Raw genomic sequence first — 26,768 nt, 5'->3', positions numbered from 1 at the left:
TTGAATAATGAATTGGTGTGTTTCATTTAGCAAGTACTTACTGTTGAGAAGTAAATATTTTAGGAAATGTAATGCAGTTAAGTCAGAAATTGTGACTTCAGTTCTAAACTCCATTAATAAAAATAATTGTTGATTCTTGGGTATGTGAGGGCCTGTTTCAATTTTTTAATTTACTGTTCTATTTTTTCTTTAAGTGAAGTGTAGCTCTGAATCAATAAAATTGTGTAAATGAAGTGGAAGTCTTAGTGCCACTATATATTTGATGAACAAATTTAAGAAATTGATTTTCACCATCATAATTTTTAACAAGAGTCTTAACCCTAATGCTTTTGTGAGTGTGATTGTCCTCTATGGAAGATTAGAAGTTGTGTATCTTATTTCTACAGTAGGAATATACAACATATATGCAGTTTTCAAGTCTCCACAAAGTTGAAAAGCCAACATGGGTACTCTACTTTGAAACGTGTATGCTGTGGGCCTAAGGTGTTTTTTAATCTTTCATCTCTTTTTTTTTTTTCCCTTTAACATCTTTATTGGAGTATAATTGCTTTACAACGTTGTGTTAGTTTCTGCTGTATAAGAAAGTAAATCAGCTATATGCATACGTATATCCCCATATCCCCTCCCTCTTGCATCTCCCTCCCACCCTCCTTATCCCACCCCTCTAGGTGGTCTCAAAGCACCGAGCTGATCTCCCTGTGATATGCAGCTGCTTCCCACTAGCTATCCATTTTACATTTGATAGTATATATTTGTCCATGCCACTCTCTCACTTCATCCCAGCTTACCCTTCCCCCTCCCCGTGTCCTCAAGTTCATTCTCTGCATCTTTGTCTTTATTCCTATCCTGCCCCAGGTTTATCAGAACCTTTTTTTTTTTTTTTTTTAGATTCCATATATATGGGTTAGCATATGGTATTTGTTTTTCTCTTTCTGACTTACTTCACTCTGTATGACTGACTCTAGGTCCATCCACCTCACTACAAATAACTCAATTTTGTTTCTTTTTATGGCTGAGTAATATTCCATTGTATATATGTGCCACATCTTCTTTATCCATTCATCTGTCGATGGACACTTAGGTTGCTTCCATGTCCTGGCTATTGTAAATAGTGCTACAGTGAACATTGTGGTACATGTCTCTTTTTGAATTACAGTTTTCTCAGGGTATATGCCCAGTAGTGGGATTGCTGGGTCATACGGTAGTTCTATTTTTAGTTTTTTAAGAAACCTCCATACTGTTCTCCATAGTGGCTGTATCAATTTACATTCCCACCAACGGTGCAAGAGGGCTCCCTTTTCTCCACACCCTCTCCAGCATTTATTGTTTGTAGATTTTTTGTTGATGGCCATTTTGACTGGTGTGAGGTGATACCTCATTGTAGTTTTGGTTTGCATTTCTCTAATGATTAGTGATGTTGAGCATCTTTTCATGTGTTTGTTGGCAATCTGTATATCTTCTTTGGAGAAATGTCTGTTTAGGTCTTCTGCCCATTTTTGGACTGGGTTGTTTTTCTAATATTGAGCTGCATGAGCTGCTTGTATATTTTGGAGATTAATCCTTTGTCAGTTGTTTCGTTTGCCAATATTTTCTCCTATTTTGAAGGTTCTCTTTTCGTCTTGTTTATGGTTTTCATTGCTGTGCAAAAGCTTTTAAGTTTCATTAGATCCCATTTGTTTATTTTTGTTTTTATTTCCATTTCTCTAGGAGGTGGGTCAAAAAGGATCTTGCTGTGATTTATGTCATAGAGTGTTCTGCCTATGTTTTCCTCTAAGAGTTTTATAGTGTCTGGCCTTACATTTAGGTCTTAATCCATTTTGAGTTTATTTTGGTGTATGGTGTTAGGAAGTGTTCTAATTTCATTCTTTTACATGAAGCTGTCCAGTTTTCCCAGCACCACTTATTGAAGAGGCAGTCTTTCCTCCATTGTATACTCTTGCCTCTTTTATCAAAGATAAAGTGACCATATGTGCGTGGGTTTATCTCTGGGCTTTCTATCCTGTTCCATTGATCTGTATTTCTGTTTTTGTGCCAGTACCATACTGTCTTGATTACTGTAGCTTTGTAGTATAGTCTGAAGTCAGTGAGCCTGATTCCTCCAGCTCCATTTTTCTTTCTCAAGATTGCTTTGGCTATTCAGGGCCTTTTGTGTTTCCATACTAATTGTGAATTTTTTTGATGCAAGAGGGAGGAGATATGGGGGTATATGTATATGTATAGCTGATTCACTTTGTTATAAAGCAGAAACTAACACACCATTGTAAAACAATTGTACTCCAATAAAGATGTTAAAAAAAAAAAAGCCTTGGCTATGGGGGCAGAGTTTAGGTGGGGGGTGGAACTTAGACAGGGGTGGGGCTTTGGGTGGGGCGGGACCTAGGCGGGTTATGGGGGTGACGTTCAAGCCTGGGGCGGGACCTCTGCTTAGGACCTGCGTGGAAGGGGGGAGGCAGCACGTGGAAAGGAGGGCCTCTGGAGTGTGGGGTTCCCGAGTTTGGAGGTAGGGCCCTGAGTGAGGGTGTTTGGGTTCGGTTTAGGCTCAGCTCATTGGAGGGGGTCTCCAAATGTAGAGGTGGGGCCCTGGGTGTGGTGTAGGGGCGGGGCTTGGGCTCTGTGCGGCAAGAGGAAGGCTCCGAGGGCAGAGGATTAGGCCCAGGAGCCCAAGAGGCTTCCCGGTGCCTAAGTGGACAGGGAAAGCACTGGCCCCGTTCCCTTCCGTTCCTTCATGTCCCCCCACCCCCCACCATCTCCCCCATGGCCACTGGACCCCTAACTGTGGGTGCGTCCCTCTGGATGTAGGAACTCCTCCCCTCCCCCTGCTGCCTCTCAGGGGTGCAGGTCCCGGAGGTCTGACCTTTACTTTTGCTCCCCCTTCCCTCCCTCCTGCTCCCTCAGGACCCTCGTGGCTGGAGGGGGCCTCTGTCAGCAGAGGATCAGGCCCCGGGATCTCAGCAGTTCCTAGGGGTCCAAGTAGGCAGGGGAAACCTGGCCATGCTGCCTTTTGATCCTCTGCCCTCCCAATGGTTCCCCAATTTCCCACTTCCAGTGTGGGATCCCTTCCTCTCCCCCAGCAGCCCCTCAGGGGCACCAGTCCCACCCTGCCTCCACTTCTCCTCCCCCTTCACTCCCCCCACACCCCATGTACTACCCAGTCGCTGGGGGTTCCTCCCGTCCCCTTAGGTGTCCGTGATCCCCCACCAGTATCTGGTAGGTGCCCTAGTTGTGAGGAGACAGGAATTCCGCGTCCTCCTACTACGGCATCTTGACTCCCTCTTTCATCTCTTTTAAGGATCAAATATCATTAGAAAAATAAGCCATGGGCATTACATACGTGGTCTGGTGAAATTCAATATTCACAATGACAATTCAGAATATGAACTCCTTAGGGGAAAGTTAACCCACCACTCTAACTTTGCATCGAAATATCTTAAAGTGTGCCATTGGTTTTATGAAAAGGTTTTGATCTACACTTCAAGTTTAAGTTCAAAAGAAAAGCTACATTTTAAAGTGTATTCCTTTTCTGGGTATATTTACTTTGAACTATAGCATATAGTTTTTCTCATAAATCTAACCTGCCACTATCTGTTTTTAAGACTTTGTAAACTTCAAGTGGTTATGATGTGTGAAGTTTGGATTAAACTAAAATTTTTAGAAAACACATGTTATATATTTTGATTGTTTTGAATTTTTACATGGGCCAGTCAAAAACTTGAGTGTCTCACAAAGTAATATACTGTACTCTGTTACTACAAGAAATCACAGAAAATTGCCCTCTCCCATCATGTTAACAATAGACAAATGAAGCAGCTGTTCTCATTCTTAAATGTAGTGTTTGAAAAACTTGCACAATTTAATGAAAATGTCTCTACTCATAAAACTTAAAATGCTCACACATGGAAAAAGTCATAACGTTTTGGCAAATATTGCTTTGTTAGGAATGTGAGTGAGGTATACCTGCTTCATAACTAGAATTCTATATAAATGGCATGAAACTGTGGGGAAAAGCCAACTGAAAAGAAAACTCTGACAAAGGATGAGTTAATACTCTTAAAAAATGCAGATAGTTCTTGCCCAAACATACTTTTTCTTTGACAAGGAAGAATTATAACATATACCCCTCTCCATCTCTTCTTTTTTTTTTTTCCCCAGGTGTAATTCTTGGATCATCATTTCTACTCAGCGTAAATGATTTTCTCCTTAAAACAAGTCTCAAAGAAAGAAGTCGGATTCTGATAGGACCATGTTGTGCTACTGCCAATCTGGAAGCTAAATGGTGTAAACACAGTGGCAATCCAGGCCCAGAACAGTCCATACCAAAAATATCCATTGATTTAAGAGGAGGTCTGCTGCAGGTCTGTTGGGATTGGCCCCATTTTTCCCATAAGTTTTAAACTAGCCTTTGTTTATTGTTTGAACTGTTTCATTAAATTTTAAATCTTGGTGTGGTGAGAAAAGGGTATTGTCAGATTGCTGTTTTACTAAACTTTTTTAACAGCTTTATTGAGATATAATTCACAAACCATACAGTTCACCTAATTAAGGAATACGATTCAGTGGTTTTTTACTATATTCACAGAGTCGTGTGGTCATCACAACAATCCATTTTAAAACATTTTCACACACCCACCTCCAAAACCCTTTATCCATTAGCATTCACTCCCCATTATCCTCCAATTCCCTCTCCAGAAATAGGCAACCACTAACTATTTTCTGTCTCTACATATTTGACTCTTCTGGACGTTTCATGTAAATGGAATCATATGAAATGTGGTCTTTTGTGAATGGCTTCTTTCACTTAGCATCATGTTTTCAAGGTTCATTCATGTTTTTGCAGGTGCCACTGCTTTATTCCTTTTTATGACCAAATAATACTCCATTGTATGGATATACCTCATTTTATTTATCCATTCAGCAATTGATGGATGTTTAGATTCTTTCCACTTTTAGCTATTATGAATCATGCTGCTGTGAACATTTGTGTACAAGTTTTGTGTGGACATGTTTGGAATTGCTGAGTCAATAAACTTTTTTCTATGTGTAGACTTTTCTAATTACAAAGTAGTCAGCCTGTCTCAAGCAGTGTCATCAGCGGTAATATAAGAACCATTTCCTAATGACAGGTCATTAGCTATTATGATGTCTGATTGCTAACATGGTATATAACCTTACATTGCAACCTTTTATGCATTTGATTTGCAGCCAAGTATTGAATGTGTGAGGGTATCCAACTTATTTCTTGATATTTTCTATTTGGATAGAATTTGAATGTGTTCTTTTTTTTTTTAACATCTTTATTGGAGTATAATTGCTTTACAATGGTGTGTTAATTTCTGCTGTATAACAAAGTGAATCACCTATACATAAACATATATCCCCATATCACATCCCTCTTGCATCTCCCTCCCAAACTCCCTAACCTACCCCTCTAGGTGGGCACAAAGCACTGAGCTGATCTCCCTGTGCTATGCAGCTGCTTCCCACTAACTATCTATTTTACATTTGGTAGTATATATATATGTCCATGCCACTCTCTCACTTCGTCGCAGCTTACCCTTCCCCCTCCCCATGTCCTCAAGTCCATTCTCTACATCTGCGTCTTTATTCCGGTCCTGCCCCTAGGTTTGTCAAAACCATTTTTTTTTTAGATTCCATATATATGTGTTAGCATATGGTATTTGTGTTTCTCTTTCTGACTTACTTCACTTTGTATGACACACTCTAGGTCCAACCACTTCACTACAAATAACTCAATTTCGTTCCTTTTTATGGCTGAGTAATATTCCATTGTGTATATGTGCCACATCTTCTTTATCCATTCGTCTGTCGATGGACACTTAGGTTGCTTCCATGTCCTGGCTATTGTAAATAGAGCTGCAGTGAACATTGTGGTACATGACTCTTTTTGAATTATGGTTTTTGCAGGGTATATGCCCAGTAGTGGGATTGCTGGGTCGTATGGTAGTTCCATTTTTAGTTTTTTAAGGAACCTCCATACTGTTCTCCATAGTGGCTGTATCAATTTACATTCCCACCAACAGTGCAAGAGGGTTCCCTTTTCTCCACACGCTCTCCAGCATTTATTGTTTCTAGATTTTTTGATGATGGCCATTCTGACCTGTGTGAGGTGATACCTCATTGTAGTTTTGATTTGCATTTCTCTAATGATTAGTGATGTTGAGCATCTTTTCATGTGTTTGTTGGCAATCTGTATATCTTCTTTGGAGAAATGTCTATTTAGGTCTTCTGCCCATTTTTGGATTGGGTTGTTTGTTTTTTTGATATTGAGCTGCATGAGCTGCTTGTATATTTTGGAGGTTAATCCTTTGTCAGTTACTTCGTTTGCAAATATTTTCTCCCATTCTGAGGGTTGTCATTTCGTCTTGTTTATGGTTTTCATTGCTGTGCAAAAGCTTTAAGTTTCATTAGGTCCCATTTGTTTACTTTTGTTTTTATTGCGATTTCTCTAGGAGGTGGGTCAAAAAGGATCTTGCTGTGATTTATGTCAGAGTGTTCTGCCTATGTTTTCCTCTAAGAGTTTTATAGTGTCTGGCCTTACATTTAGGTCTTTAATCCATTTTGAGTTTATTTTTGTGTATGGTGTTAGGGAGTGTTCTAATTTCATTCTTTTACATGTAGCTCTCCAGTTTTCCCGGCACCACTTATTGAAGAGGCTGTCTTTTTTCCATTGTATATTATTGCCTCCTTTATCAAAAATAAGGTGACCATGTGTGTGTGGGTTTATCTCTGGGCCTTCTATCCTGTTCCATTGATCTATATTTCTGTTTTTGTGCCAGTACCATACTGTCTTGATTACTATAGCTTTGTAGTATAGTCTGAAGTCCAGGAGCCTGATTCCTCCAGCTCTGTTTTTCTTTCTCAAGACTGCTTTGGCTATTCGGGGTCTTTTGTGTTGCCATACAAATTGTGAAATTTTTTGTTCTAGTTCTGTGAAAAATGCCATTGGTAGTTTGTTTTTTGTTGGGATTTTTTTCCATTTTGACTTTTAATTGTAATATTCTCCTTAATAGCCAAAGCAGATGTCACCATTAATGATGTTAGTGTTTCTCTAGGTATGAGAAGATGCAAGAATTTCAGCTCAAAAAATCTTCTCCTGAAAATATCTAACTATCTGAAGGCCTGTTCTACCAGTTTTTCCCAGAGCAGAGACTGCCTCATTCCTGATCTCCACTCTGAACTCCTTCAGGGGGTGTTGAAGGTCAGCAGCTTCAGTGGCTCATGATTTAATCTTTGTAGAGGCAGACAGCAAGTACCAATGGCAAGTGCCAATTTCCAGTCAGCAGGGCCCCTTCATGGTCTTAAATTTGACCATGGTTTGGGGGGCATTTCATGACCATTTCATTCCATGGTGCTAGGAATGGTCATTCCCAGGCCTGGCAAAGAGTCTTCTGATAGGCTACTCAATGTGCTTTTACTGGACTAGGCCTTAGGAGTAGCGAAAAAATCTCTGGACCACCTGTCTTACTAGTCTGTTACAGTCCAGGAAAATATTCCGTTGTTGCTTCTTCCCATATCTAGAGTTACACTGTTACCATCATTGATCTTACATGGAACCATATATCATCATTTTATGACAGGCTCAGTCACACATTTGGTAATGTAAGAAACAACAATTTTGTAAAACAGGTGAAATACAAATAACATAGCTAGCAGTATTAGAGAAGTCATAAGTAAGAATTAAGCGAGCTTCCATTAGGTGTGGCCCAGTATATCCCAGGTTGTCTGACTTAGTCTGTTCTGTACCAATCCTTATCTTTAAGGTAAATTATATATTGGCACTGTCCATAAGGCACCCCGCCCAGTTTCCTAGTGTTACTAGACTGATTATCCTTACTCTGATTTAATTGTTCCCAACATAGAGGAGCCTTTAAACTTAAATTACCATGGCCTGGTGTTAACTACATAAATCTATCCCATAATTGTGGGAGGTCTTATTCCTTGACTGAAATTTTGCTTGTTGCTATGATTGAGCCTGAGTAATAAAGAAAAATTTATGGCCAGAGTCAGAGTAGGATCATTAATTGGCTAGGTGAGGGGATCCCACCTAGTAATATTAATAGTGGCCTAAATAGGACTATAATTTCTCTCTTCTAGAATAAATTTCCTAAGAGCCAACCAGTTTGAGCCTAGTAGTAGTTACCAAGGTAACCCAGAAGTACTAGACACAGGTAACTGGCCACAAACCCAACAACTGGATTGATTTTTAAAACTAGCATAGGATCGTGCCCATGATAGGAAAACATTTGATTCATATGCAAGGGTCCAAGAAGTCAAGAAAACATTATAAATGATCATACGAGTCAGGTCCAGGATCTTGGGCAAGCTGTCTACTTCTGATTTCGTCTTCTTCTCATCCTGGTATGAGTGTAGTTTCTCTTTTGTTTGAGCATTGTTTTAAGGTGATTTTAAGGTCAGCCACACTCTCCATAGGCCAGTCCACTGCAAGGGCCCTTTTTGAGTGGAAATTAATCCAGGAGTCATTCCCTTCAGTTTCACTGTGCATGAGCTAGTTAAGAGTACCTGATAAGTGTCCTTCCATCCAGGTTGGAGATAGTCTTTAAATTATGTCTGTTCCAGCATGCATAATCTCCTGGTACCAGGTCCTGGGGCATCTGATCTTCATTCAAAGATAGATTACTGAGATAAACTTCAGAAACAAACTTAGAGTGTCCTTCAATTAAACTTTACATTAATATAGCATGACAGCAAGGAACTACCTGGGAGATAAGTCTTAATAAATATAGACCCCCCCCATTAACAAAACCGGAATTTAATATTCACTGAAACATAATATTTTTCTCTCTAAAATTACCCTCATTTTTACCAAATATAACCAAACTAAGAGTAGTTTGTTTGCATAATAAGTCTGGTTTCAATAAACTTGGCCTGATGATTTATATAACTATGATGATATAGACTTTTTGTGTGTGTGTGTGAAATTTTTATAAGGAGTCTCATACTGAACTTTTAAAAGATCTCTCAGGACTAGGAAAGTCATACCAAGGGCTTATCACACATTTTGCGAAACAGATCTAGGTGAATTTCTCACTTTTCTTTTTTTTTTTTTTTTTATTTTGAATTTTATTTTATTTTTTTATACAGCAAGTTCTTATTAGTCATCAATTTTATACATATCAGTGTATACATGTCAATCCCAATCGCCCAATTAATCACACCACCCCCCCACCCCCCCCGCGGCTTTCCCCCCTTGGTGTCCATACGTGTGATCTCTACATCAATGTCTCAATTTCTGCCCTGCAAACCAGTTCATCTGTACCATTTTTCTAGGTTCCACATATATGCGTTAATATACGATATTTGTTTTTCTCTTTCTGACTTACTTCACTCTGTATGACACTCTCTAGATCCATCCACGTCTCAACAAATGACCCAATTTCATTCCTTATTATGGCTGAGTAGTATTCCATTGTGTATATGTACCACATCTTCTTTATCCATTCGTCTATCGATGGGCATTTAGGTTGCTTCCATGACCTGGCTATTGGAAATAGTGCTGCAATGAACATTGGGGTACATGTGTCTTTCTGAATTATGGTTTTCTCTGGGCATATGCCCAGTAGTGAGATAGCTGGATCATATGGTAATTCTATTTTTAGTTTTTTAAGGAACCTCCATACTGTTCTCCAGAGTGGCTGTATCAATTTACATTCCCACCAACAGTGCAAGAGGGTTCCCTTTTCTCCACACCCTCTCCAGCACTTGTTGTTTCTAGATTTTCTGATGATGCCCATTCCAACTGGTGTGAGGTGATACCTCATTGTAGTTTTGGTTTGCATTTCTCTAATAATGAGTGATATTGAGTAGCTTTTCATGTGCTTCTTGGCCAACTATATGTCCTCTTTGGAGAAATGTCTATTTAGGTCTTCTGCCCATTTTTGAATTGGGTTGTTTGTTTTTTTAATATCGAGCTACATGAGGTGTTCATATATTTTGGAGATTAATCCTTTGTCCGTTGATTCGTTTGCAAATATTTTCTCCTATTTTGAAGGTTTTCTTTTCGTCTTGTTTATGGTTTCCTTTGCTGTGCAAAAGCTTTGAAGTTTCATTAGATCCCATTTGTTTATTTTTGTTTTTATTTCCATTTCTCTAGGAGGTGGATCAAAAAAGATCTTGCTGTGATTTATGTCAAAGAGTGTTCTTCCTATGTTTTCCTCTAAGAGTTTTCTAGTGTCCAGTCTTACATTTAGGTCTCTAATATATTTTGAGTTTATTTTTGTGTATAGTGTTAGGGAGTGTTCTAATTTCATTCTTTTACATGTAGCTGTCCAGTTTTCCCGGCACCACTTATTGAAGAGACTGTCTTTTCTCCATTGTATATCCTTGCCTCCTTTGTCATAGATTAGTTGACCATAGGTGTGTGGGTTTACCTCTGGGCTTTCTATCTTGTTCCATTGATCTGTGTTACTGTTTTTGTGCCAGTACCATATTGTATTGATTACTGTAGCTTTGTAGTATAGTCTGAAGTCAGGGGGTCTGATTCTGCCAGCTCCGTTTTTTTCCCTCATGACTGCTTTCGCTATTCAGGGTCTTTGGTGTCTCCATACAAATTTTAAGATTTTTTGTTCTAGTTCCGTAAAAAATGCCATTGGTAATTTGATAGGGATTGCATTGAATCTGTAGATTGCTTTGGGGAGTAGAGTCATTTTCACAATATTGATTCTTCCAATCCAAGAACATGGTATATCTCTCCATCTGTTGGTATCGTCTTTAATTTCTTTCATCAGTGTCTTATAGTTTTCTGCATACAGGTCTTTTGTCTCCCTAGGTAAGTTTATTCCTAGGTATTTTATTCTTTTTGTTGCAACGGTAAATGGGAGTGTTTCCTTAATTCCTCTTTCAGATTTTTCATCATTAGTGTATAGGAATGCAAGAGATTACTGTGCATTAATTTTGTATCCTGCAACTTTACCAAATTCATTGATTAGCTCTAGTAGTTTTCTGGTGGCATTTTTAGGATTCTCTATGTATAGTATCATGTCATCTGCAAACACTGACAGTTTTACTTCTTCTTTTCCCATTTGTATTCCCTTTTTTCTTTTTCTTCTCTGATTGCCATGGCTAGGACTTCCAAAACTATGTTGAATAATAGTGGTGAGAGTGGACATCCTTGTCTCATTCCTTATCTTAGAGGAAATGCTTTCAGTTTTTCACCATTGAGAATGATGTTTGCTGTGGGTTTGTCGTATATGACCTTTATTATGTTGAGGTAGGTTCCCTCTATGCCCACTTTCTGGAGAGTTTTTATCATAAATGGGTGTTGAATTTTGTCAAAAGCTTTTTCTGCATCTATTGAGATGATCATATGGTTTTTCAGTTTGTTAATATGATGTGTCACATTGTTAATCAATTTTTTAATGTGGTGTATCACATTGATTGATTTGCTTATATTGAAGAATCCATGCATCCCTGGGATAAATCCCACTTGATCATGGTGTATGATCCTTTTAATGTGTTGTTGGATTCTGTTTGCTAGTATTTTGTTAAGGATTTTTGCATCTACATTCATCTGTGATATTGGTCTGTAATTTTCTTTTTTTGTAGTATCTTTGTCTGGTTTTGGTATCAGAGTGATGGTGGCCTCATAAAATGAGTTTGAGAGTGTTCCTTCCTCTGCAATTTTTTGGAAGAGTTTGAGAAGGATGGGTGTTAGCTCTTCTCTAAATGTTTGACACAATCCACCTGTGAAACCATCTGGTCCTGGACTTTTGTTTGTTGGAAGATTTTTAATCACAGTTTCAATTTCATTCCTTGTGATTGGTCTGTTCATATTTTCTGTTTCTTCCTGGTTCAGTCTTGGAAGGTTATACCTTTCTAAGAATCTGTCCATTTCTTCCAGGTTGTCCATTTTATTGGCATAGAGTTGCTTGTAGTAGTCTCTTAGGATGCTTTGTATTTCTGCAGTGTCTGTTGTAACTTCTTTTTCATTTCTAATTTTATTGATTTGAGTCCTCTCCTTCTTTTTCTTGATGAGTCTGGCTAATGGGTTATCAATTTTGTTTATCTTCTCAAAGAACCAGCTTTTAGTTTTATTGATCTTTGCTATTGTTCTCTTTGTTTCTATTTCATTTATTTCTGCTCTGATCTTTATGATTTCTTTCCTTCTGCTAACTTTGGGTTTTGTTTGTTCTTCTTTCTCTAGTTCCTTTAGGTGTAAGGTTAGATTGTTTATTTGAGATTTTTCTTCTTTCTTCAGGTAGGCTTGTATAGCTATAAACTTCCCTCTTAGAACTGCTTTTGCTGCATCCCATAGGTTTTGGATCGTCGTGTTTTCATTGTCATTTGTCTCTAGGTATTTTTTGATTTCCTCTTTGATTTCTTCAGTGATCTCTTGGTTATTTAATAATGTACTGTTTAGCCTGCATGTGTTTGTGTTTTTTACATTTTTTCCCTGTAATTGATTTCTAATCTCATAGCATTGTGGTCAGAAAAGATGCTTGATATGATTTCAATTTTCTTAAATTTACTGAGGCTTGATTTGTGACCCAAGATGTGATGTATCCGGGAGAATGTTCCGTGCGCACTTGAGAAGAAAGTGTAATCTGCTGTTTTTGGATGGAATGTCCTATAAATATCAATTAAATCTATCTGGTCTGTTGTGTCATTTAAAGCTTCTGTTTCCTTATTTGTTTTCATTTTGGATGATCTGTCTATTGTTGTAAGTGAGGTGTTAAAGTCCCTCACTATTATTGTGTTACTGTCAATTTCCTCTTTTATAACTGTTAGCAGTTGCCTTATGTATTGAGGTGCTCCTATGTTGGGTGCATATATATTTATAGTGGTTATATCTTCTTCTTGGATTGATCCCTTGATCATTATGTAGTGTCCTTCCTTGTCTCTTGTAACATTCATTTTAAAGTCTATTTTATCTGATATGAGTATTGCTACTCCAGCTTTCTTTTGATTTCCATTTGCATGGAATATCTTTTTCCGTCCCCTCGCTTTCAGTCTGTATGTGTCCCTAGGTCTGAAGTGGGTCTCTTTTATTAGACAGCCTATATATGGACCTTGTTTCTGTATCCATTTAACAAGTCTGTGTCTTTTGGTTGGAGCATTTAATCCATTCACGTTTAAGGTAATTATCGATATGTATGTTCCTATGAACATTTTCTTAATTGTTTTGGGTTTGTTTTTGTAGGTCCTTTTCTTCTCTTGTGTTTTCCACTTAGAGAAGTTCCTTTAGCATTTGTTGTAGAGCTGGTTTGATGGTGCTGAATTCTCTGAGCTTTTGCTTGTCTGTAAAGCTTTTGAATTCTCCATCGAATCTGAATGAGATCCTTGCGGGGTAGAGTAATCTTGGTTGTACGTTTTTCCCTTTCATCACTTTAAGTATACCATGCCACTCCCTTTTGTCTTTTAGAGTTTCTGCTGAGAAATCTGCTGTTAACCTTATGGGAGTTCCCTTGTATGTTATGTGTCGTTTTTCCCTTGATGCTTTCAATAATTTTCTTTCTCTTTAATTTTTGCCAATTTGATTACGATGTGTCTCACCATGTTTCGCCTTGGGGTTATCCTGTATGGGACTCGCTGCACTTCCTGGACTTGGGTGGCTATTTCCTTTCCCATGTTCGGGAAGTTTTAGACTATAATCTCTTCAAAATTTTCTCTGCTCCTTCCTCTCTCTCTTCTCCTTCTGGGACCCCTATAATGCGAATGTTGTTGCATTTAATGTTGTCCCAGAAGTCTCTTAGGCTGTCTTCATTTCTTTTCATTCTTTTTTCTTTATTCTGTTCCACAGCAGCGTATTCCACCATTCTGTCTTCAAGGTCACTTATCCGTTCTTCTGCCTCAGTTATTCTTCTATTGGTTCCTTCTAGTGTTGTTTTGATTTCAGTTATTTTATTGTTCATCTCTGTTTGTTTGCTCTTAGTTCTTCTAGGTCTTTGTTAAACATTTCTTGCATCTTCTCGATCTTTGCCTCCATTCTTTTTCCGAGGTCCTGGATCATCTTCACTATCATTATTCTGAATTCTTTTACTGGAAGGTTGCCTATCTCCACTTCATTTAGTTGTTTTTCTGGGGTTTTATCTTGTTCCTTCATCTGGTACATACCCCTCTGCCTTTTCATCTTGTCTATCTTTCTGTGAATGTGGTTTTTGTTCCAAAGGCTGCAGGATTGTAGTTCTTGTTTCTGCTGTCTGCCCTCTGGTGGATGAGGCTATCTAAGAGGCTTGTGCAAGTTTCCTGATGGGAGGGACTGGTGGTGGGTAGAGCTGACTGTTTCTCAGGTGGGCAGAGCTCAGTAAAACTTTAATCCACTTAACTGCTGATGGGTGGGGCTGGATTCCCTGCCTGTTGGTTGTTTGGCCTGAGGCAACCCAACTCTGGAACCTACCTGGTCTCTTTGGTGGGGCTAATGGCAGACTCTGGGAGGCCAGTGTCCTTGTCCCCACTGTGAGCCACAGCCACCCCCCCCCCCCGTCTGCAGGAGACCCTCCAACACTAGCAGGTAGGTCTGGTTCAGTCTCCCCTGGGGTCACTGCTCCTTCCTCTGGGTCCCGATGCGCACACAACTTTGTGTGTGCCCTCCAAGAGTGGAGTCTCTGTTTTCCCCCAATCCTGTCAAAGTCCTGCAATCAAATCCCACTAGCCTTCAAAGTCTGATTCTCTATGAATTCCTCTTCCCATTCCCGGACCCCCAGGTTGGGAAGCCTGACGTGGGGCTCAGAACCTTCACTCCAGTGGATGGACTTCTGTGGTATAAGTGTTCTCCAGTCTGTGAGTCACCCACCCAGGAGTTATGGGATTTCATTTTCCTGTTATTGCGCCCCTCCTACTGTCTCGTTGTGGCTTCTCCTTTGTCTTTGGATGTAAGGTATCTTTTTTGTTGAGTTCCAGTGTCCTCTTGTCGATGATTGTCCACCAGCTATTTGTGATTCTGGTGTTCTCACAAGAGGGAGTGAGAGCACGTCCTTCTACAACGCCATCTTGGTTCAGGGCTCGCCATTGGTAGTTTGATAGGGATTCCATTGAATCTGTAGGTTGCTTTGTGTAGTATAGTCATTTTCACAATGTTGATTCTTCCAATTCAAGACACGGTATATCTCTCCATCTGTTTGTATCATCTTTAATTTCTTTCATCAGTGTCTTATAGTTTTCTGCATACAAGTCTTTTGTCTCCTCATGTAGGTTTATCCCTAGGTATTTTATTCTTTTTGTTGCAATGGTAAATGGGAGTGTTTCCTTAATTTCTCTTTCAGACTTTTCATCATTAGTGTATAGGAATGCAAGAGATTTCTGTGCATTAATTTTGTATCCTGCTACCTCACCAAATTCGTTGATTAGCTCTAGTAGTTTTCTGGTAGCATCTTTAGGATTCTGTATGTATCTCCAGGATAGATCACATCTTGGGTCACCAATCAAGCCTCAGTAAATTTTCTTCAGTGATCTCTTGGCTATTTAGTAGTGTATTGTTTAACCTCCATGTATTTATATTTTTTACAGATTTTTCCTGTACTTGACATCTAGTCTCATAGCGTTGTGGTCTGAAAACATACTTGATATGCTTTCAGTTTTCTTAAATTTACCAAGGCTTGATTTGTGACCCAAGATAGGATCTATCCTGGAGAATGTTCCATGAGCACTTGAGAAGAAAGTGTATTCTGTTTTTTTGGATAGAATGTCCTATAAATACCAATTAAGTCCATCTTGTTTAATGTATCATTTAAAGCTTGTGTTTCCTTATTTATTTTCTTTTTGGATGATATGTCCATTGGTGAAAGTGGGGTGTTAAAGTCCCCTACTATGATTGTGTTACTGTCGATTTCCCCTTTTATCGCTGTTAGCATTTGCTTTAAGTATTGAGATGCTCCTATGTTGTTTGAACAAATATTTACAATTGTTATATTTTCTTCTTGGATTGATCCCGGGGTCATTATGTAGTGTCCTTCTTTGTCTCTTGTAATAGTCTTTATTTTAAAGTCTATTTTGTCTGATATGAGAATTGCTACTCCAGCTTTCCTTTGATTTCCATTTGCATAGAATGTCTTTTTCCATCCCCTCACTTTCAGTCTATATGTGTCCCTAGGTCTGAAGTGGGTCTCTTGTAGACAGCATATATATGGGTCTTGTTTTTGTATCCACTCAGCCAGTCTGTGTCTTTTGGTTGGAGCATTTAATCTATTTACATTTTAGGTAGTTATCAATATGTGTGTTCCTATTAATTTTCTTAATTGTTTTGAGTTTGTTATTGTAGGTCTTTTTCTTCTCTTGTGTTTCCTGCCTAGAGAAGTTCCTTTAGGATTTATTGTAAAGCTGGTTTGGTAGTGCTGAATTCTCTTAGCTTTTGCTTGTCTGTAAAGCTTTTAATTTCTCCATTGAATCTGAATGAGACCCTTGCTGGGTAGAGTAATCTTGTTTGTAGGTTTTTCTCTTTCATTACTTTAAATGTGTCCTGCCATTCCCTTCTGGCTTGCAGAGTTTCTGCTCAAAGATCAGCTGTTAACCTTATGGGGATTCCCTTGTATGTTATTTGTTGCTTTTCCCTTGCTGCTTTTAATATTTTTTCTTTGTATTTAATTTTTGATAGTTTGCTTAATATGTGTCTTGGCGTGTTTCTCCTTGGATTTATCCTGTATGGGACTCTCTGTTCTTCCTCGACTTGATTGACTATTTCCTTTCCCATATTAGGGAAGTTTTCAACTATAATCTGTTCAAATAGTTTCTCAGTCCCTTTCTTTTTCTCTTCTTCTCCTGGGACCCCTATAATTCGAATGTTGGTGCCTTTAATGTTGTCCCAGAGGTCTCTGAGACTGTCCTCAATTCTTTTCATTCTTTTTTCTTTATTCTGCTCTGCGGTAGTTATTTCTCGTCCTTTATCTTCCAGGTCACTTATCCGTTCTTCTGCCTCAGTTATTCTGCTATTGATTCCTTCTAGAGAATTTTTAATTTCATTTTTTGTGCTGTTCATTATTGTTTGTTTGCTCTTTAGTTCTTCTAGGTCCTTGTTAAACGTTTCTTGTATTTTCTTCATTCTATTTCCAAGATTTTGGATCATCTTTACTATCATTACTCTGAATTCTTTTTCAGGTAGGCTGCCTATTTCCTCTTCATTTGTTTGGTCTAGGGGTTTTTTACCTTGCTCCTTCATCTGCTGTGTATTTCTCTGTCTTCTCATTTTGCTTAACTTACTGTGTTTGGGGTCTCCTTTCTGCAGGCTGCAGGTTCGTAGTTCCTGTTGTTTTTGGTGTCTGTACCCAGTGGCTAAGGTTGGTTCAGTGGTTTGTGTAGGCTTCCTGGTGGAGGGGACTGGTGCCTGTGTTCTGGTGGATGAGGCTGGATCTTGTCTTTCTGGTGGGGAGGACTGTGTCCGGTGGTGTGTTTTGGAGTGTCTCTGAAGTTGCTATGATTTTAGGCAGCTTCTCTGCTAATGAGTAGGGTTGTTTTCCTGTCTTGCTAGTTGTTTGGCATAGGGTGTCCAGCACTCTAGCTTGCTGGTCGTTGAGTGGAGCTGGGTCTTAGCGTTGAGATGGAGATCTCTTAGAGAGCTTTCGCTGTTTGATATTACGTGGGGCCAGGAGGTCTCTGGTGGACCAATGTCCTGAACTTGGCTCTGTCACCTCAGAGGCTCAGGCCTGACACCCAGCTGGAGCACCAAGACTCTGTCAGCCACCCTGCTCAGAAGAAAAGGGAGAAAAAAAAAAAAGAAAGAAAGAAAAAAAATAGTAAATAAATTAAAGTTATTAAAATAAAAAATAGACAGACTAGTTGGCTCCGGGGAGGCGGCGGCGGCGGGGGTGCGGCCGGGGCTGGACCCCTGCCCAGGGCTCGGCGGCTGGGCAGACAGGAGAGCGGCGGGCGAAGTCGCGTCTGCGTGTGCGGCACAGCCCCGGCATAGCCCGGGACTGCCAGTGCCTGCCGCGCCATTGTTGGGGGAGGGGGTAAAAGAAAAATAAAAAATAAAAAAATAAAAAATAAAAAATAATATATTATTGAATAGAAAAATGTTTTAAAGTAGTAAAAAAAAAAAAAAAGAAAGAGAGAGAGAGCATCCAAACGAGAAAACAGATCCACCAATGATAACAAGCTCTAAAAACTGTACAAAAAAAAAAAATGGACAGACAGAACCCTAAGACAAATGGTAAAAGCAAAGCTATACAGACAAAGTCACACAAAGAAGCATACACATACACACTCACAAAAGGAGAAAAAGGAAAAATATATATATACATTAAAAAATTTTAAAAAGGAAGAGAGCAACCAAATCAATAAACAGATCTACCAATGGTAATAAGCTGTAAATACCAAACTAAGATAAACATAAAACCAGAAACAAATTAGGTGCAGAAAACAAACCCCAAGTCTACAGTTGATCCCAAAGTCCACCGCCTCAATTTTGGGATGATTCGTTGTCTATTCAGGTATTCCATAGATGCAGGGTACATCAAGTTGATTGTGGAGATTTAATCTGCCCCTCCTGAGGCTGCTGGGAGAAATTTCCCTTTCTCTTCTTTGTTCGCACAGCTCCTGGGGTTCAGCTTTGGATTGGGCCCCGCCTCTGCGTGTAGGTCGCCTGAGGGTGTCTGTTCCCCACCCAGACAGGCAGGGTTAAAGCAGCAGCTGATTAGGGGGCTCTGGCTCACTCAGGCCAGGGTGAGGGAGGAGTACGGAATGCGTGTGGAGCCTGTGGCGGCAGAGGCCGGCGAGACATTGCAACAGCCTGAGGCACGCCTTGTGTTCTCCTGGGGAAGTTGTTCCTGGATCACGGGACCCTGGCAGTGGCGGGCTGCACAGCCTCCAGGGAGGGGAGGTGTGGATAGTGACCTGTGCTTGCACAGAGGCTTTTTGGTGGCGGCAGCAGCAGCCTTAGCATTTCATGCCCGTCTCTGGCGTCCAGGCTGATAGCCACAGCTCGCGCCTACCTCTGGAGCTCGTTTAGGCAGTGCTCTGAATCCCCTCCCCTCACACACCCCAAAACATTGGTCTCTTGCCTCTTCGGCAGCTCCAGACCTTTTCCCGTACTCCCTCCCGGCTAACCATGGCGCGCTAGCCCCCTTCAGGCTGTGTTCACGCAGCCGACCCCAGTCCTCTCCCAGGGATCCGACCTCCGAAGCCCGAGCCTCAGCTCCCAGCCCCCACCCGCCCTGGCGGGTGAGCAGACAAGCCTCTCGGGCTGGTGAGTGCTGCTCGGCACCGATCCTCTGTGCGGGAATCTCTCCACTTTGCCCTCTGCACCCCTGTTGCTGTGCTTTCCTCCATGGCTCCGAAGCTTCCCCCACCACCCCCCATCTCCTCCAGTGAAGAGGCCTCCTAGTGTGTGGGAACTTTTCCTCCTTCACAGCTCCCTTCCAGCGGTGCAGGTCCCGTCCCTATTCGTTTGTCTCTGTTTTTTTCTTTTTTTTTTTTGCCCTACCCAGGTACGTGGGGAGTTTCTTGCCTTGTGGGAAGTCTGAGTTCTTCTGCCAGCGTTCAGGAGGTGTTCTGTAGGAGTTGTTCCACATGTACATGTATTTCTGATGTATTTGTGGGGAGGAATATGATCTCCACGTCTTACTCTTCTGCCATCTTGAAGCTATCCTGAATGTGTTCTTTATATGACTTGGTGTTCCCCAAATTTGACACAAATCTAAAAAGCTTGAGGAATTCAGAGTTATAGAAAATGGAAATTACTAATTTGTTAATAGTGGAGGCATATTAAATATGAATTTCTTGTCTTCATCTAAAAGTTGTCTTGCCTCACCTTTTTCACCAGTTTTCTTAGTGACACAGAGGTAGATGTGGGGAGCCCAGTAACTTATTGCTTTACATTGATTGGTTTGGAGATTTTCAGTATCTGTTATAAATTTTCATAGATTTACTCAGCATGTGATTTCGTGTTGTTTTATCAAGAATAGTAATTGTATTACCATTTTTCCAAGACAGCAAAGTAACTCCACATTAAAAACAACAATAAGAGCAAAAACAAAGTATATCATCTCTACATTATAAACTCTCTTGACATTTTAAAACCTGGAGCACAGTGTTTGACTCCCCAGCTTGACTTTTCACCTATCTCTGTTTTTCAGGATTCAATAAAAATAGGATTCATGAGAAAAAAATAGACTTAGTATCATACCTCTTACCTTTATTTCTGAGATGCCTTAATTCCAGAGAGTAGGACTTAAACTGAGGGTTTAAAACTTACCCACAAAGCATAGGCTTATTCTTTTCTACCTCTGTATATTCTTTTCTTCTTTTCCATATTAGCTGGTTCGCTTAGAAATTATGGTTGTATTGCCTTTATCCAGTATATTCAGAGAAATTTAATATTATTGAAAATTTATGTCCTCTGACATTAATCATTATTACCCACTGGTCATACTTCCATTATAGACTAATACTCTTCACATGCAGAAAAAGGGAACTTGATCCTCTCTGTTAGATGTAACACCAAGAGTTTGTTCTGAAACTGTACCATAGCTCCTGTTTAGTTGGTTCTCAAGGGCTGTGAAATACTGTTTGTTGGCACTTTCTCACTAAACACTAAAGTTAGGAGCCTTTTAAGTTCAGGTTCATTGAGCATCTTCCTTCTTTTTTTTTCTGAAGAGTGAAAGTGCAAAGAAAGGAACCCTATAATCAACATGTGTTCATGTAATCTCATGACAAAATGTAGAAGCTGTTCTACAATATTATTAACATTTTGGCCTAGAAGGATCTTCATTGCCTTCTCTCAGACTGTAATGGATGTTCTTTTCCCTCTTAGCTAAGTTAATTCATAAACATTACCTCACATCAACATAATTTCATTATCAATTCAGCATTTAAAATTGATTGCTATCCACACAATATATGATATACTTGATTTTTCTTGTTTTTATGTATTTACCCAAGAGTAGAATTTCATCCCATAGGTCAATTGCTTCTTAAAAATTATAGTTTAATTATTATCAATAGTTAAATTAAGTGTAATTACAGTCTTGAACTAATTCAAATATGATTGTACCTAATTATCCTCATGAAGTGTTTGTGTTAAAGCCAGTAAAATTTTTCATATGATTTTAAAGGTTTTCTGGGGTCAAGAACATTTGAATTGCTTAGTTCTTCTACATGGATTACTCAATGGATACCTTAAAGAGGAGGGAAATTTTGAAGTGCAAGTTTCTGAAACAGTGCCGCAAATTCCATCTCCTATGGAAAAAAATCAGATATTTAAAAGTGAACAAAGTTCGGATGACCTACGGACAGGTCTGTTTCAATATATACGGGATGCTGGTAAGTAGCGATAGCTTCAGTGTGATTGTGTGTGTGTTTGTTTATTTTACCTGCACATTCAGTAAATGATAACACATCAAGATCACTTGAAAAGTAAGTCAATACCTGGAGTACAAAAATAGTACATTGCCATTCAGTCTCTCTTAAGGGAAAATTCTTGATTTGTTCCTGTCTTAAACCATGTAAACATGATCAACCAGCTTCTTTATATTCTTTTCTTTTATACTCATAATTTTTTCTTGTGTAATAAACCAACATGTTCCCCTTCGAAAGCATACAATCAATTATACTTTCGTTTAACAGAACCTTTGAAAATGCCTGGTGTCTATGAAGTCTTGTTTTACAATGAAACCGAAGATAACCCAGGGATGATGTTATGGAGATATCCAGAACCTAGAGTGCTCACCCTTGTACACATAACTCCTGTGCCCTTCAACACCACAGAGGATCCAGATATTAGCACAGCAGACCTTGGTGATATGCTACAGGTATGGAATGACTCTTCATTTCAAAATGAAAAACAGTGTGGGAAAGTGCTAATTTGATCATAGGAAAAATGTTGGGAGCATACCTCTCTTTTCCGTCAGTTGTATCAGAGAGAAATACACATGTATGTGCACATACAAACACATACGTATGTACACATACATACACACAGGCTCTTGGTGAGATCATTGACTCTTCTGCCAAGGCCACTGCCCCCTAGGCAGAGGCTCGTCCTTAAATACAAAAACAAGTTCATCTCCTTGGATTTAGTCCTAAAAACAGAATCAAGCTTGGATTAATTTTTTCCTTCAGGACCATTTAGTTCATAAGAAACTGACCTTATAGAGTTCACTTGTATAGAACCCTTAAATATATCTGTTTGTATCTCTTTCCATAATTAATATTGGGATTTATAAACAGGCTCCACAAATGACTTTATGGAATTTATTTTGCGATTGTACTGAAAAATATGGAAAACATGTCTATACTATTAAAGTAGCCATAGGTTCAGAATAAAGACCCTGAAATTAATGTTCACAGAAAACCAAAGGCGCTTATTTTGTGGTCAGTTTTATCACATTAAATTTTAAGTGTTAATAGTATATTTAGATGTCAATAAAATTAGGATCTGTAAGGTAGAGTAATACCATCAACCTAGAAGGAATGTTGTGCTATTTAAATGAGCTGAAATGTAAGAAATTTCTGGCACTGTGTCTGGCACATACTGTAAGTTTTCCTCTCTCCTCATCCTGTTGTGTACACTGCCTACTGAGGATTCCATTTTGGAAATACCCGTGTTCTCAGATTGTAAATTTTTAATTCATCCTTTATAGTGGAATTGGTGATGGAGATTTTAATTCTCACACAGATCTGTCACGGTTGGTGCTTGTTCTTGTTCTCTCAATACTGTATTATTCTTGTTTTTATATTTATTTTCATTTATGTATTGTACTAAATTTTTAGATATCTTCGTTAGGTATGTGACAGTAGCCCATACTAAATAGCATCTTTCCCCAAGGATCTCAAGAGTGTAAAGCTTGAACATTACAATTCAAGATAAACACTAAATGTTGGGTTGGGATCACTGAAGCAATTTAAACAGATGTGAAGTAAAGTTAAAGGAGTGAAATGAAGGATAACATACTGTATGGATTAAAAGGAAAGATACAGGAGCTAAAGTCAGGAATTTCTCTAATGCAAGAAATATCTAGGGTGTATGTAAGATTACTGGTGTTAAAGTCAAATAAAAGGGAAAGAGAATGTTTAAGTAATTTAGGGAAAAATTAACACATGTTAGAAAAATTAAACAGGATATTTAAATTCAGATCTACACCTTCAGAAAATGTGAATATAGTTAACAAATGAGAAGATAAACATATATCTGTTATTTTTATTTCCACTTCATAGCATTTATCATCAACAAATAATTGTTGAATATCTTCCCAATATCAATATAGGATACTACAATGTATAGACAGTGAAGATATAAAGAGATAGAAGATCTGTCCCTACTCTTGTAAGGTTTATAATCTAATTGAAAAGAGAGGACATAATTGCATATGTAAACTCAGAAGATAGAATAGTTGAATATATATTAGGATAGACCCATTATATAGAAGGAATCATGTAATTTGGGGAATTCTGACATCTGAAGAGTAAATTGAATTAATTGGCAAAAAAAGAATGAATTTGTTACTAAAGCTCTATAATTTCATAGCACTTTCTCAGTTAAAAAGGCATTTTCAAGCTTCAGAATTAGGTACAGAACTCTTAAATGACTAGAGTCCTTAAAAGATATCTTCTCAAGGATAACAGGAAGAAAAAGACAAAAGAAAGCTGTGTCATTTGTTTATTTCTGGTGGAGAAAGAGAATGGTAAGCCAAAGAAATCAATGCACTCATGCCCAATTCATTTTTGTTTATCCAGTTTAAAAGTCATGGAAATTAGTTTTTAAAGTAACACTAATATGACTATAAAAATCAAAGTGAAACCACATTGGAAGACAACAACAAAAAACATATACTTGGAAGCCAAGGAGAATCTAAATGGTTGAGATCTGTGTTATTTTTGCTCCAAAGTGTTATGATCATCTTTGTGTTTGATACCCAACACTGTGCTAAGTGCTTTGCATACATAACCTCATTAAATCTCCTTTTATTCTGAGGGGTGGGCATTATCCCCATTTTATAAGTGGGGAAACTTATAAAGAGAAATTAACTGTTCTTGAAGCATAAGAAGTGGGAGAGCCGGAATTTCATCTCAGGTCTTTCTGACTCCAAAACTTACGTTCTTTACCTTATTTGTAAAACAATGGAATTGTTTTGACACGTCTACAAATGAGACACATCTACAATACATTTGTAGATGTATTGTAGATGTATTGTCACATTTAAGTGACAGTGAGGGACTCTGTTGAGAAATGTGGAAAGAAGGAAAATAAAATCATTCCTTTGCTTCAAACTGTTAAATCATGAAATAATGAATCAGACCAAAGATATGCAAAATAACCTTAAATAAATAAAAGGACCCCCAGAAACAAGATGGTTTGGGTATAAAGATATCTAAAAAAAGAATGTTTCCTTCAGAAGGAGAACTGGTCAGCTCTAGAGGCCTAGGATGGTCATGGAAGCATTTGTTGGAAGAAGCCCTCCTGGCAGCATTCAAAAAAATGGTGCCTAAATGTCTGGTTCACCTGGTAGCTAAATCCCCTTTATGAAGATGAATGTAGCAGCTGTCAAATCTCTGTGTCTAACATTCAAGTCATCTAACCCCCCAAACAACCTTCTAATAGTTTGACTCCTGATACAATCTGTCTACAGAGAGTTGCATACACTTCTCAGGCCAGCATCAGTATCCAGGCTGCTTGGCAGTGATACATCTTATGGTAAATTAATAACTTGGCATCTGGTTTATATATCAGTCTCTAGTGAACTTTGTTACATGACTCAGCATTCCTAAATCTAGCCAGTGCTAGGACACCATGGAAATTTCTTGAGACTGGAAGACCAATGGCCAGATCTTAAATCATGGTGAATCCATCATGCTAAGTACCCTCTTGCGGCTACCTGCCTTCCCAGCATGCTGACCTCTCCCAAATGATGGCTCTATTGTGCAGTATGTCACAAACCTTTCCAAACAAAATCCCACTCTTACTACCTTGAAGAGTTGGGAGGAGTAAAGATAATGTATATAAAGCATCTGGCATAGTGTCATGCATAGTTAAAGGCTCAGTAAATTATTATTACAGCACTCTGTAACTGCTGTCATTATCATCATATCATCATCCTCATCGTCATCCTCTCAATTGATCAAAGAACCTCGATCCCACTGTGTTAAACCAAGAAAGCCCTGTTTTCTTAGAAAGACACTTTTTGTGTTTGTAGTCTGTTAATGTCACAATAATTGTTGAGAATGACGGCTCTGTATGTGATTAATGGAGTGCTTTCACTGATGTGAATGGCTGCTAGACGAGACACCACCTTCCCACATGGTCATGGTCAGTGCCTCCGAGGTAGTATGTCAGCTACAGTCCTCTAGGTTGCAGGTAGCAGAAACCCCACTGAAGCTGACGTAGCAAAGAATAGAGGAGAGAGCTAGTATCAAGATACAGTGGGGAAAACAAATACCATATGCTAACACATATATATGGAATTTTAAAAAGGAGTACTGATGAAGATGAAGCTAATGGCAGGGCAGGAAAAAAGACGCAGACATAGAGAATGGACTTGAGGGCCCGGAGGGGAAGGGGAACTTGGGGTGAAGTGAGAGAGTGGCATGGACCATATATACACTACCAAATGTAAAATGGATGGCTAGTGGGAAGCAGCCGCATAGCACAGGGAGATCAGCTCGGTGCTTTGTGACCACCTAGAGGGGTGGGATAGGGAGGGTGGGAGGGAGACTCAAGAGGGAGGAGATATGGGCATATATGTATATGTATAGCTGATTCACTTGGTTGTAAAGCAGAAACTAACACAACATTGTAAAGCATTTATACTCCAATAAAGATGTGAGGAAAAAAAAAAAAAAAAAGATACAGTGGTGAGTCCTAGAGGCCAAGGGCAAAATGCAGCTGGGCCTTTAGTAAAGGATAGGGCCAGGAGTGGAAGACAGGAATCCAGGGGAGTATTTACCCACTCTTACTTTTCTCTGCATCTTTCCCCATATTTGCCTTATTCTTCCTTTTCAACAGACTAGCTTCTTTTTTCCCCTGCTTCTCAGACCACTGGTAGTCCCCAACAACTCCCAGAGCTCCCAGAGTCACATTTACAAGTCCAACCTCTGGTCCCGTTCCACATTCCTGACTGACCTAGTTTGGTGTCAGGTGCTCTTGGCCCATTTAGCTAAGGCCATGGGGTGGAATCATATTCACCAGCATGACTGTGAATTAGGGGTCATTTGTGAGCTTTGCAGATACCCGCGAAGGGATTCATCCTGTATCATGTCTCTTAGCACTCTTGTTTGCCACCCTGGCTAACCTGGCCAAACTCATGGTCAGTACTGGCCTCATGCAGTCAGCTGCTTCTTTCCTGTCTGACCAACTCTGAAGATCTTCACAGTGTATTCTACCCTTCCAAGAGGGAAGCCTTTTATATATGGTCTGTGGTTTCAGAGAAGAGTCGCCACTGACAGGAGGGTCTCTAAAAAGACTGCCTCACTAAAAGAAATTTACTCCTTTTTTGCTGTGGTTTTTCCAGCTTTCTCTTTTGCAAATATCTGTCAAAGCTGTTTCTCTCTGCACATCACAGGCTGTCTGCATCTAGAGATAAACCTCACATCACTTTTTTAAATCTTCTCATTGTCCTCCCCAGGCATCTTCTCAAAATACAGATTAGGCAAGTTTCAATGTCTTACAGATACATATGAGATATTTTCTTTTCCCCAAGTATCTTTCTTGGTCAGTGCTTCCTTTTTAATGCAGTGACTATGTAACACATTAGCAACGCCACAGATTCTATAAATACTCTCTTGGTTCTAATGATATATGAGAGCTTTATACATAAAATAATTTTCTGTTTTTGAAACTGAGTTTACAGTGTGATGCCTAGTGTCCATAG

General features: G+C 39.2%; 1 protein-coding gene across 11 annotated transcripts in view; it reads left to right on the top strand.

The window, feature by feature from the left end:
• Positions 1–26,768, top strand: part of VPS13B (vacuolar protein sorting 13 homolog B) — a 765,850-nt gene that overhangs the window by 601,954 nt on the left and 137,128 nt on the right. For all 11 annotated transcript variants that reach the window (XM_082364176.1, XM_082364168.1, XM_082364180.1 and 8 more), the window contains 3 exons: positions 4,150–4,352; positions 21,018–21,225; positions 21,529–21,713. In XM_082364176.1, coding sequence (XP_082220302.1) covers positions 4,150–4,352; positions 21,018–21,225; positions 21,529–21,713 — 596 coding nt within the window. The remainder of the gene's footprint in view (positions 1–4,149; positions 4,353–21,017; positions 21,226–21,528; positions 21,714–26,768) is intronic.

This window comes from Balaenoptera borealis (assembly GCF_965194805.1).
Source record: "Balaenoptera borealis genome assembly, chromosome: 17".
Lineage (NCBI taxonomy): Eukaryota > Metazoa > Chordata > Mammalia > Artiodactyla > Balaenopteridae > Balaenoptera > Balaenoptera borealis.
Note: the sequence above shows the minus strand (reverse complement) of the source record. Positions and strands in the feature narration are given on the sequence as shown.